This window comes from Miniopterus schreibersii (assembly GCF_964146895.1).
Source record: "Miniopterus schreibersii genome assembly, chromosome: 3".
Taxonomy (NCBI): domain Eukaryota; kingdom Metazoa; phylum Chordata; class Mammalia; order Chiroptera; family Miniopteridae; genus Miniopterus; species Miniopterus schreibersii.
Genome location: NC_138103.1, coordinates 84,866,399 through 84,880,185, shown reverse-complemented (window position 1 = coordinate 84,880,185; position 13,787 = coordinate 84,866,399). Strand labels below are relative to the sequence as shown.

The window sequence follows — 13,787 nt, the reverse complement described above, 5'->3', positions numbered from 1 at the left end:
CCCCTACCGGGGATTGAGTCTGCAACTCGGACAGCTGCTCTGACCAGGAATCGAACCAGCAATGCTTCGATGCACAGGACAACGCCCAATCAACGGAGCCACACCGGCCAGGGCTGTACGTAAGTTTTGAGGTATGTGAAAGGCAAGACAGCTTGTTCGTCTGACACAGGAGACGCATGGGGTGATGGACATCAGTTCTGAGAGAAGGGCCATGTTTAACTCCTCAGTGCGGCGTTCTCACACGCAGCACAGCTCTCAAAGCGAAAGGGGCTCAAAATGAGACGCTGAGCAAGCGGACACGAGTCACACGCAAATCTATGACGTTGTAACGGCGTGCGCTCCTTTTTACATGAGAGCAGGAAGAAGGGCTGTGGGCTGAGCAGGGGCAGATCAAGGTCTCCTGCGTCCCCCATGGCAGTGGCCTCTTGCTCCGAGCGTCTGCGTCTTCTGGACTTTACTCCTAGATCCTTGCCCCTTGATTTGATGAAGCCTCTCCTAGACAGGCACCCAGGGACAGGAGGCTCTGGCAGAGGTGTCAAAGAGCCCCAAGGAGGATTTCTCTCCCCACAGACCTACTTCCTACATCCTGACACTGCAGGGGAACAGATAGTCTTCCATTTCCTTACATTATAGGAAAAATAATGGTGGAAAGAAGGAAAGAATGGATAAGGTCTGAGTCCCTACCTACTAACTCAATGCTAGCCCACAATGGTTGTACTCGATGAAGAAACACCTTCCTGGAAAGATAGAGTGTCAGTGGGTTTGTGAGGGGCAGAGTAACTTCTAGAATATCACAGAATATCAGAGAAAAAGGGCTCACGGAACAAATGTCACCTGAACTTAAAACAAGCAAAAAACCCAACCTCCATGAGTAGTTTTCAGGACAAACTCAAGTGTGATAAATACACAGTTCTTTCCTCTTTGCTGGCCTGCAACTGCGAACCCCAGGAAGTAAAGAACACGCCACGGGAAAGGCACATATAAAAAGAAATCTTCCAGAACAAGTGTTCTTGGTAGCATGCTAAGTTCACCAGGGCTCCTCTGTAGAACTGATTAGCTTTAGGAAAAAAAAGCTGGACTTTATTTTCAATCCAAAGTCAAGGATTTGAATGTATTACGCAACACTAGAAACACTCTGGCAGTGGGCTGGTGGGCAGCTCTGCACAGATCTGTACTTGACCTCATGTCCTAAACTCACAGACTGCTTCGCCAGAAATGAAAGCAGATACCTCGGCTTTTGGCCAAACTCTGAAAATTTTGTCTTTTTCTTTGGATCCCTGAAGAAGTAACAGCTGAATTCTTCTAGTTTCTTACTGAGGTGACGATGAGGTCCTACGTAGGCCCCGAGGGATCTGGAACACAATTGGGCCCATCACTAAGGAGGCGAGCTCATCAGTACCTGTTTCCTACGAGGCTCTATTTAGCTCCAGGCCATGACTGACCCTCCGTGGCCTGAGGATGGACTCCAGGCCAACTGTGATGAGTGGAAAGAGGGCACAGATGGCAAATGGAGGGAGCAACTGGAGTGTTCCAAAATTAACACAATAGGATTTGAACATGGCAGACTATAGTGTTCTTAACTCTTAGGAAAGGAAAACAAATGGCATCACCCCCAAATTTAGAGAAATCGGCCATTTGCCAATACTGCAAGAAAATGAAGACTGTGACATAATATGGTTCAAAGTACATAAATTCTACGCATTCTGCTCTATTTTAGCAGCTAGAGACCGATGTTTCTTAAAAAGGGCTTGAAGTCTCAAGTTAGCTTTTCACTAAGATGAAAGATTAAGCCAGCATGGTCCAACAGAAATACAGTGCAAGTTCATACAGAGTTTAAAATTTTCTAGTAGCCATAGTTTAAAAGTAAAAAGAAACAGGTAAAATTAATTTTAATAACACATTGTATTTAACCTACTCTATGAAGATATATTATCATTTCAACAAGTAATGGATATCAAATAATTACACATTCTTTTCTCAGACTAGGTTTTGAAACCCAGCGTGCATGTTACGCTTGTGGATCATCTCAATCCAGAACACCTCAACGGCCACACTTGCTGGACATTCAGGAGAAACAGACTCACGCCCTCCCTGGAAGCTCAGTTTTAATCCACCTGGACTGGACCCACATGGAAAAGTAGTCCTGTTAGTTACCTTTACCTAAAGGAGTCACCGCAGGTGCACCTGAAGCTAATACTAAACTAAAATAATAGTGAATGCCAACTACAATTGAAAAAATAAAGGAGTCACCGAAGAGTGTGAAATGCTGTTTTATTCAAATGCCCTGTTACTTCGGTTTAAAAGTGCTCCTTTCCAAGCCCTGTCTCTCCTCACAGTCGTAGCTGCAGAGCCCTAGCACTGAGCCCTGCCTCACTCTCGAGCCTCTCGTGGGGTCTAGCTCCACACCCTCTCCATGCAGGGAGCCTGGGGAGTTGGGGATGTCCTGAGACACTTTGCAAAGCTATAAAAATGGCACGGTTACACTCAGGGCCTGCGTGCTTGACTTTCTGGGATTCACACGAACAAAATAAAGAACCCACAGCATGAAAACCTGATAAGGAGATGCTGTTTTCAACATTGCCTGGACAAGAACAGTGCCTTCCCTGTGTTCTCCGTGTATAAGTGAAATGGCCCAGAAAGAATAACCCCTTCTCCTTCTCCAAACTGGTATCTTATTACACCATCGTGGGAAATGAGGTGATCTTTCATTATTTCTAAGCAACAGGAGAAATCCTCATTTCCACTTCAGCTCTAATGGATTAAAGTGGCCCAGAGGGCCTGAAGCACGAGACAAGAAGTCATACCTATGACATGGTAGCAGAGAAGCGGGGACAGAAGGACCAGTCATTCCCACGGGCACCTGCCGTCCAGCCCGCGGATTCCTACCTTTGTGGTTGAAGATGCCCTCCATTTCCATGCTGCTCCTTGAGTGGGCGATGCACAGAGAGCCGCAGGGGACCAGGCCTTCTGCCGCAGGGGACCGGTCGGTGGTCCGCACCAGACACCAGTCGGGCTTGTCATGGGGCCGCTCCAACACCTCCACGGTCTGGCCGCGGCGGATGGTCAGCTCGGTGCTGTTGCAGGCCGTGAAGTCGTGGATCACAACCGTCAGCTCACAGCCTCCAGAGAGCTGGGGAGGGAGAGGGAACACGTCAGTGAGCCCGGGACACTGGGCTTTCCCAGTGCGGCTGTGAAGTGGGCCAGGGACTCGACTTTCTGCTCCACGGTTGGGTCAATGACAGAAGAAGCACCTGAGGGACAGCTCTCCAGTTTCCCTGCCCCTTAATTCTCCCTTGGAATCACACAACAGTTATTTACTTTGTTACCTTCTAATGTGTGATTATGGTTTTCAGAGGGTTTCACTGTAAGAATCTGATATGATTTTTCATGAGCATCCAAATCTTCTTGTGCCTGAGACAGTATTAGCCTCAGTAAGTGCTATATACTCATTTTTTAACTTTGGGAAAACTAATAAACATTGTGGTTGAAGGCCATTGGGGGATTATTGTGAAATGTGGTGATAAAATGGGAAGAGCTTGTTCCCAATTTGGTGTCTGAATGCTCGGCACTGCTGTCTGCCTGCAGGCTCTCCTACACATGGCAGGGAGACAAAAGGCGACAGGGCTCAAGATCCCACACGCAGGGCAGGGCAGGGCAGGGCAGGGCAGGGCAGGGCAGGGCAGGGCAGGGCAGGGCAGGGCAGGGCAGGGCAGGGCAGGGCAGGGCAGACCTTTCTCTCTTCAAAACTCTTCAGGATACTCCTTAGTGACATTCACGACCCTCTGCCATCTGTCCCCAAACCTTTCCCAGGTTCTCTTCCCACTTCATGCTTCCACGTGCTCCATGGACACTGGCTTACTTCCCAAACACCACGTTACTTTCTGGTCTGAAATTCCTTTCCCTTCTCTCACCTGAGCTCACTCTCATTTTTATACCAAAACTCCATTCTAAGGCCCTCTGAAGCACAACACAAATGCCATAAAGACACATGCCACTGTGATCTCACACGGGAAGCAGGTGCATGGCCTTTCCATGACCCTCTCCCTCTTAGACTGTATGCTCCCTGGGGACAGCTCATATATACGTTGAGTATTGTCTCTCTTACCATGACCAGCTCCCATCTTTGGACTGTCACCTCTGGTCCTTCAATCCAGGCAGCCCCAGGAGGTCCATGCCTGTCTGTTCACTATTCCCCTGCATGGGTTCCTGAACCATCTCTCTATGCTGATTACTCCCAAGCAGCTACCCCCACCTGCTGTTTCCCCCTCCCTCCAAAACACTAAGTCTAGGATGTTATCCCCCTACCTTGGCCCCAATCTGTTTCTCTCCAGTGTTCCCCTTTGGGAAATGGTCTCACCATCAGTCACTCAAGCTAAGAAATCTCACGCTCTTTCCCTCATCCAGACTCTAGGATGTCTTTCTGGCTGCCTCCTTTCTCTGCACCACACCAATCACTCATGGATTTCTGCAGTGGCCTCCTGAGTGGCCCCGATGGGCTCCAGGCTCACCTACCAGGCCACCTCAGCACCACTGCCAGTTCCGCTTTAAAATGCAGAACCCTCCATTCAAACACGCCGTCCTCTTGTTCAGGAACCTCATACACACATTCCTTGGCCCAGGATTCAGGTTCCCGCACCGGGGCCCGGCCCACCCTGACAGCATGCCAGCGGCCTCTGCTCATGCCCTTCCCAGCCCAGTGACCGTGTCCTCCCTCTGAGGAGGGTCCCGCGTGCCTTGCGTTCACTGCATCCACGCCACCCATTCTGCTTCGAGCTCCCCATCAATCTCTCTGAGACACCACTCCTGTATCTACCATCCTTAGAATTTTTTTAATGAGAAAATTATGTCTCAATTCTGAAATGAGCCATGTCTTGGGTAACATGTCGTGTCTGCCCTAGTACCAGAAGGCAGATTTGTCCATGGGGGCAGAGACTGGGCCTGTCATAGCCACCACTGAGCCCCCAGTGCCAACCAACAATGGCAGGCACAGGACTTGTGCAAGGAAGTTGTTGGGTGGCGTCTCCTAAAGCCCGTCTCTCACAATGCTCTGTATCCAGCAAGCAAACATTTGTTGAAGTGAAGAAGGCAAAACAGATTTGCTCTAAAAAAAAAAAGCTCTGCATTTGACAAACCAAAACGAAACATGGGTTTTTTTCCTCTGTGACTTCAAGAGCTATGTCTGCCTGTGTTTAACTGAGACATACCCAGTCTTCCTGATGGACATCAGCACAGAGAAGGCAAAGGACAGAAGAGTAGATGGCTGGGCTGAAGCGAGTAGGAGAAAAGGAATGGTGGGGCCACCTAATGGGGGACATCCTTGCTCCAGGAGGCCACCCAGCACCAGTACCCTCGCAGAGAACTGGGACTTGAGCCTCCTGCTCAGGCTCACGGCCTGCAGGGTGCCTGGGCCGCCTAACCACGCCTAAGACTGCGCCTGCCAGCCCCCTGTCCTGCCCCATGCAACTCATTACCCTCCTGGTCTAACAGTCTGTGTCTCAGAGAAAGTTTATAATTTAGAATAAGAAACACATGTCCATTGGACAACCACAGAAACCGAAACAAAACAAACTCTTCCATAATAAAGCACAGATATCGACAAAACGAATCGTCTTTGCTAGGCCACAAAGGGGATTTTTCACAAGTGTTTAGTCCCCTTCTGCATTTTACAAATTGGTCTGTGAGAAAACCATGAAAACCTTGCACATATCTGTGAACAACCAAGGAAGCTAATGTAGGAGGGTGAAAGGCAGAGAGGGGCCCAGTTTGGGGAAGCGTTTTCCTTGTAAAACCCCATGTGATGGAAATGGTTAATCCCTGTAACGAAAAGTAGGAATGTTCCCTGTTCCAGGGAAAGCGTGAGCAGTGAGCAAGTCCAGCGTGGGGTCCAGCTTGCCGAGGCCCCGCAGGACCTGCACCTCCTATGAGCCCTGTCCTGCCTGCCCGGAGTTCCTCAGCACAAGCCCTGACACTTGTCCACCCCGAGCCCTGGGAAATACCACTTGCAGACGCATCACCAGTCCTCGGCCGGTTTCACTCTCAAGTCTTATTAATTTTTCGGACTGCTCAAAGCCACATGGTGCATTCTGTGGGTGGGGGAAGGGTGGGAAGGGAGAAGGGGGCTGCCCAAGGAGAATTAAGCTAAACCTTATTTCTGGCACTGGTTTTTTTAGCCCCTTACAGAGTAATCAAAAACTATTGGAAACATCTGTGTACTTGACAGAGCATGAGAAATGAAAGTCAAGCCCGTTCTGACGAAGAATTGCAGAGTTAAAATTCCTCTTCAAAGGCTTTAGAGAACTTATGAACAAAATTGAGTACCAGAAGATTGTTTTTAAACAGTGCTAAAATTATCATTTAAAAAAATATATATCTTCTTGGCTTTACCCCTAAGAATCAATTGACTTTTCCCACAAGAGTCTCCTGCATGCATCTTAAGGGAAGGTTAAATGCATGTTTTCTATTTCAGAGAAAAGACATCTGTGGATCTCTGTCTCAATGTTCACATTTGAACATTTTAAACTTATTATAAAACCTCTCTTTAAAACCAGGTTTGCAAATTTGAAAAAAACACCACCTTTTGTGTATAAAAGACTTAAAATAACTCTTTTGAGGAAGCAATGAAAATCATTACTACATTTAAGAGGAATTGAATTCCCGTTAGGAAAACGGTCAGATAATACACTCTACATCATTAAGTTTGGCTGAGGTCTCACTGCTTTCAATAGCATTTCTACCCTCAGTGACCCAACTTCATTACTATGTTGAATTACAATTCCATTTATCTAGTTTAAAATTCACTTTTCCTTTCCAACCATGCCTTGTCAACGTTTTCAGAGTATCTTCTTTACTTCTGTATATTTTATAGACTTCTACCATGGGCTCCAGGCCACATACATGCATTTAGAAAATCTCAATTTCCATGACTCACATTAACGCCTGTGACATTTACACCAGAAGACAAATTTTGGGGGGAAAAACTTTCTGCTTTTCACCTTAAAAAAAAAATGTGGTGACTAAAAAACATGATAGTAAAATGGCCTTAATCAGACCATGGACCACAGACAGCACCAACGCCTCCTCTCTACCACCCACCCATGTCCCTTTAAATGGGCTGCCAAGGGGAACGCCCATGACTCAGATGCACAGACTACTCGCAGAATCAAACTAGGATCCTTTTGCCTGAATTCTCCCCAGAACTGACTGAAAATGAACAAACCCAAAAGAATGAAATACTCCTCCCTGGTGGCAGGCACGTGAGCAGTAACTAGAACAGACCCTGGGACGGGGTTTCTCACCCCATCGTGCCTTGGAGCACCCCTCCCTGGCACACTACAAGGAGGCGGCTTGACGTGATGAGGGCAAATCCTTCTTGGAGACACTGGCAGACACCTGGCTGTAACGGCCAAGCTCCCAGGAGCTTTGGGGCAAGTCCTGGAGAGGGCTCTTTACGACGGGCCTGGCGATGACGCAGCCAGCTCCGCAAGTGATTCTACTTCAAGAGCCCAAGATCGATTGCAGGTGGGCGTCTGGATAATTTTCTGAGAGCAATTCAAAAGAAGAGGAGGAATGTGGTCTAATAAAAGCCATTTTCCCCTAAAGAACAAAGTGTATCAACTCCTGTGAACAGTCACATCCGGCAGCCCGACAGTCCAGTCATTCAGAGACCTCACAAAGGGCCTTGCGATTCTGTGGGTTTCACAGAGAAGACCGAAGGCTGATCACTTGGTTAAGGGGACTGGGGAGACAGCAATGATTACAAGGGAAAGGCAACAGTGGGGAGCGAGAACACCACGCCAAGGAAATGAGTTACCCCCACGGTCTCGCCTGCCCGAGCTCTGGCTGGGCAACTCCATGGAGGCTCGGGCTTAAAGCAGCCACAGCAGGCCCCGGTGCTCACCCAAGACCAAGGTCACAGAAGTGTTCACCAAATGTGTCACTGTGTTTCCAACAGGACGATTCTGATCATCTCTCACACATTGGAGGTACATAAAGAAATCTGTGAGAACTGAAAAAGGTGATATATATGTTTTTTACCACCAAAAAAAAAAATTAAAAATCTGTGAGAAAATCATTTTCAAAAGCAACTTACCCAACATTTTATCCAGAAAATAAAGTGAATAGAGCATTCAGGACCATCAACCTTCTGCTCTTTACCAAGGCAATCCCAGATTGGTTTTCTGACATGAAAACAATTCTTGGAAGGCTTCCCTCACTGTGTGATACACAGGAGGTGGAATGGAAAATGAGATGCAAGGAAGTTACATTTAAAAGACAACTAACAAGGCAAACATTAAACATGAAAAGTTAAGCAAATCAGAGAGCCCAGCCATTATGCACCGGGCTTCAAGGATTCACAGAAGCCAATGTGGCTCCATGTCCCTCACTCGGAACACTTGAGAGTAAGAAACGCCAGCACGTGTCCACAGGTACCGCAGGCTCTTCTGCAGAAAGGGGGATGAGGGTCGGGAAAGAGGCGGCAGATGAAACCACCCCCGACCCCCTTTATGTCACCAGACCCTGAAAAATCAAAAACTACTTAGGACAATTTAACCCAAAGAAATTCATTTACTACATTTCCTGAGTGAGCATGAAACTTCTACCCAGAAAAGTTAACGTGAATTGTCTCTTTCTGTCTGTAACGCAGGGACACCGATCTGAAGAATTAAGATTTGAGAGCCAGCTGACCAGCTGACCGGGCCCTCACGAGGACGAGCAGCTGGACTGAGCCACCCGCCTCAAGTCTGAGTCGAAACTGTGTCACCATCCTCAACAGCAACTCCAATCAGTGGTGTAAAATTTACATTAAAAAGCGCTTTTCAGTGCACCAATATTCTTGTAAACACATTTGCTACATGTCTACCCAACCTTTATATTAAAAAACACCTTCCTTTGCTTAGATCTGAGGCATTTTCCTTTAGCATGGGGGGTTGTTTTTCTGATTAACTACGTTTATCAAAGACTATGTTCATTTTGCGGTTTTATGAGAGCATTTAAAAGCTGGTTAAAAATTACAAAAAGCCAGTCACTTAAGAGAAACAGAAAACAAGGATTAGCCAAAGGAGAAAACAAACACCAGGTGCAGCCCATCACCCGGCTGCCAGGGGCGGAGGGCTCTGACTCCTTTGCTCATTCCGGTGCTGAAGCACCTGTCCTGGCTGGCGCATGGGGCGAGCCCCAAGTATTTATGAATGAATGTAGCTACCTTGTCAACAGAATGAAGTCATTTCATGTGCATGTGGCCATGATGCAGCTGATTCGGTAGGATCAAAGGGGAGTAGCTGGGAAAGTGTTTGAATCAAACATTTGATTAACTGTCTAATCTCTTCTTTAGTGACTGCCCATTCAATACGTGGCCAGCATCTTGCTGTTGAGGCACCAAAATGATTAAGCCCAGACACTAAGGCAGCAATTTATCCTTAGGACAGCTTCTGGCCCCTAAGTCCACTGCCAGCAGGAGTGCCCAAGTAAGAGGACAGAGGCCATTATGGACAGTAATCTGTGACAGCTAGTACTGGCCGCCCATAACCTGAGAGGGGGGGAGGGGAAAGCAGTTTTAAAATGAAGACACAGCAACAGCTAATATTTATTCAGTGCTCAGTACATGCCAGGTGTGATTCTAAACACATTACACATTTTAAATGCGCACAGCTCTATGAGGTAACATTGTCCCCAGTTATAGATGAGGAAGCTGAGGCACAGAGAGGTGAAGTAATTTGCCCAAAGCCATCGGCTGCTTAGAAGCAGAGCCTGAGGTCTGGTTGGCGAGTGCTTTGTGGATCCTGAGCATCTGCTGCTTGATGTTAAACACTCTATGGAGCTACAGCGAGTCCTCACCTAACTCGCTGACAGGTCTTGTGACTTTAAGTGAAACGAGGTGTAATGAAAACAATTTTACCACAGGCTAATTGTGACAAGAGTTAGGATGATATCTCATGACCATTATAACTGAAGAATGTTGTTGACGGAAACGACGTTATCAAGGGCCTGCTTGCTCGTACCCCGTTACACTCCGAGCAGAGAAGGTTAACGACGTCCAGAGTATTATGTCTAAGATTAAAACTACGTGTCATCCTGTAGAAAGGTTCTGAATTAAATGACTCAATTTCATGCTTACATGGGGCAACCCTACATGAGGTCCTGGGATACCTGGGGAGCGCTGGCAAGGCCGGCAGCAGGTTGAGCACCTCCTCTGAGCAAAGGTGCCCTGTTGCTTCCTGCACCTTTGGCAAGAGGAGAGAGGGCTAAGCAAGGAGCCAGGGCTCACCTTCGCTCCTGTCTGCGCCATGTACGCAGTGATGGAGGCTGAGTGACAGGGGGTGGTGTTCCCTAAGGAGGCCGGTGGCAAGTTTCTTTTGTCAAAAATGTGAATCAGCCAAATTTTAAAACGGATTGGCATTAACTGCTTTATACACTATCTCAACATTGCAATTTCTGTAAATCCAACCAGTTCCTGTGGTATAGGTCACTTCACAGAGAAAGTTGATTGATTTTTTACATTACATGAAATCTCAAGTCCCCAGCAGAGTGCCATAGCTTTATTAAGAGTAACTCAATGCCCGGCCGGGCGTGGCTCAGTGGTTGAGCGTTGACCTAGGATCCAGGCGATCAGGGTTCAATTCCCGGTCAGCGCTCATGCCCGGGTTGCGGGCCCGATCCCCTGCCGGGAGCGTGCAGGAGGCAGCCGATCAATGACTCTCTCATCACTGATGTTTCTCTCTCTCTATTCCTCTCCTTTCCTCTCTCTGAAATCAATAAAGATATATTTTTTTAAAAAAAGAGTAACTCAAACCATTTATACTTTTAATTATGTGGACTCATATATTTATATTGTAATAGGCTCAGGACAGTACATGCCAAGTGTCAGTCTCCACTGAATTTCTCATTCCCTAAAAATGAGAACTGCATTGCCTTAGACCCAGCAGAGAGCTCACGCCTAGCCCGTTGACTCATGCCAGCTTTTCCACGGCTTTTCCAGACACTTCACCTTGCCTTGGTGATGTTTTTCATCTGTACCTCAAGATGCTCTGTTCTATAGTAGTCTATGTTTGATTCCATGTATTCTATTTTCCTCATAATATAAATTTTCATTATAAGAAATAAATCACAGGCTAATAAGGCAGAGAAAGGAAAAAGTTTAAAAATGCTTCTTTATTATACTGAAAAATGCTTAGCTTCATATCCAGCTTTAGATACCGACGGGTAATTACATCCACATTCCGTTTCTGGCGTTAGCCCTCTAGCGCTGGGTGGCCCTGCGAGGCTCATCTAGCCCCTGTCACTTCCTCTCGGCCAGAAGACTGGCTCCACACTCTCCTCCCTACCTCTGGGGACAAGCTCAAGAAGAATGAGATAAGGGTCTGGCAAGCATTTGATTTCTTTGGAGCCCAAATTATATTTTCATAAGCTTTTTATTAGCATAAGTGCTATGAACATGGGCAAGAATCAGTGCTAAACTCACTTGTGGGACAAAGAGATGGCATCTTCTAAAGCTGGTGTTCTTAGAAGGGAATGTGCTCACGGGGGCATGTGGTTTGTATCTGTGAGCAGTCTACTCAGCGATTCTGACAGTGCTCCCTGGAAAAAGGGTGTCTCTGGGCCCCCCTCTTAACAGACGCCTCCCCAAATCTTCTGCGCCTCATCGGAGGATTACACAGCCCTGGGCAGATAACCCTTCCTTAGGAATCTCCAAGGGGCTGAGTCAAAAACATCCCCCCACCCAGTTTCTGAAATGGAACCAAATTCCATGATAACTAACTCACAACAGACATGATAAATTAAGTCCAAGAGGCAAAATTCAGTTAAGTAATTTCCCTCGTCGGATCTATCTACCCAGGTCATCGGAGGCTGTTCAAACTTGAAAAACGTACAGCAGAAAGGACCTTGAGACATATGAAAAGTTACTGCCATGGAGGGAGAGGAGGGGATTTTCTGGTTAAGCCTCGTTCAGAGAAACTGTGCATTTTAAAAAACTGACTCAGGAAAGAATGCAGTTTCCTAATGTTCAAAATGTATTCTCCTGAATCATCTACTGACCCCGAAATGCTCTACCAGGGAAGTAAAAAAGGGGGGCGGTGACGAGAAATCTCCCCAGCAGATGACACGAATGTGGGCGTGTGGGGCAGTGAACAAGCTCTTCTCTGTAGAGGGCCTCGTGGGTGTGTCCTGTCCCAACTCCAAAGCCTCGCTTATCTTCATTAGGCCGCACAGGCTGTTTGTTCTCAGCCAAGTGCAGGTCCCGAGAGCTGAGGAGGGCCGCTGCAATTCTGTATCTCAGGAAGACACTGCATGCCTTCTCCACACCTTTGAGCTGATTAAGGACCTATGGTCTCAGTGAGGGGTAGTAAAGGACATACATGCCATGCCCACTTAAAAAAACCTGAGTTTTGGAGTGTCATTACTTCAGGACTGGTGAGAATCACGAGGACGTTAAGCTAGGTGCCGCTGAGTGACAGGCTGAGGTCACAGCTTCACTCAAAAGCGTCAGCAGGCGCCTCTGCGAAGCTCAGGTGAGGCCAGTGCTGCCTTCACAGAAGCAGCCCTGTAGGGATTACTGAGCTACAGAATGAAGTTCAAGATAGTGCACTGGATGAGATAAACAGAAACTGGTGAATTACCTCCACAGATAAAATATTTAATAGGCAGTTCTTTAAAATTCTAGTCCAGGCAGAATGATTAATTTCTGCAAACCTACACTTTTCTTCTTAGTGATTTTTTTCCCCCCTTGTTCATTGGATACACACAGAATTTACTGTTAATGGCAACGGCCCTTAGGATAATGCCTGATGTCTCTATAGGAGTTGTGCAGGCTCGGTTCCAGGTTCACATAAGTCTATTAACCCACAGCAGATCCGAAGCAGAACTAGCTACGCAATTCCTAACTCCAGGACAGTCTTATTTCTGTGCAAACTTCCTGTGGCCTCCAGTCACCCATGCCTCAGGGGACCAGGGCTGCATGGGGATGCTAGCACCCGAATTCTCTACGTACGAGAAAGCACCTCAGGAGCCCCTTACTTCATCTGGGAGTCTTTTCCAGCCTTCCACCACCACCCATTTATATATAAACAGCATGGAGAGACAAAGTCAGCCTTTCTTCTTGGACTAATCTCCAGAAAAGTATTAACACACCTTCCAAAAGGCAGAATTTTTTACATTTATTTATCTCTTTGGCAGTGTCATCCAAATAACTTTAAAAAGAAATAAATTCTAAACTCATTTCTAGGTAAACCCAGACCAGATCTATGAGAATATGCCTGGTAAGAACGCGAATCTGGGGCTTGATGGGCCTGCAGCTGGAGGGGTGAATCTCCACCAAGGCAAGTCCGTGAAACGGTCTGAATGAAGACAGCCTTTCCCCTCAACCTGAGCTTCTATTAGTTCCCATGATTATTAAAAATTACTACAATAATTCTTAGGTAAACTGAGTATTTAAATTACTCAATCACCTCAATTACTTTTTTTTTAAAAAAGAAAACATTCAGAATTACTCTAATGAAATGTTTCCAAGTTCAAACTCTATTTTCTTAACTCAGCGGCTCTGGGGTGAGGCCGCAGGGAGGGAAGCTATTAGGCACTAAAAGCCTGAACATGTAATCTGTCTTACTCCTCATTATGACCGCTGGCAGGAATATCTGCCGATGCTAATACTCTGAGCTCTGAACCGAATAAAATGAGGCACTCCTTTTATTTTTCAGTCCTTGTATTCTAAGCATTTGAAGCCCTGGGACTTATTATTAAGTGAACTCAAATAAGAAACTAATTACTCAAACTGGAAGGACTCTGAAAATAAA

The 13,787-nt window shown here is 46.7% G+C and overlaps 1 protein-coding gene across 4 annotated transcripts in view; it reads right to left on the bottom strand.

The window, feature by feature from the left end:
• TRIO (trio Rho guanine nucleotide exchange factor) overlaps positions 1–13,787 on the bottom strand; it is a gene marked incomplete at its 5' end in the record, with an annotated part of 300,776 nt that overhangs the window by 69,459 nt on the left and 217,530 nt on the right. For all 4 annotated transcript variants that reach the window (XM_081131178.1, XM_081131180.1, XM_081131179.1 and 1 more), the window contains one exon: positions 2,887–3,130. In XM_081131178.1, coding sequence (XP_080987304.1) covers positions 2,887–3,130 — 244 coding nt within the window. The remainder of the gene's footprint in view (positions 1–2,886; positions 3,131–13,787) is intronic.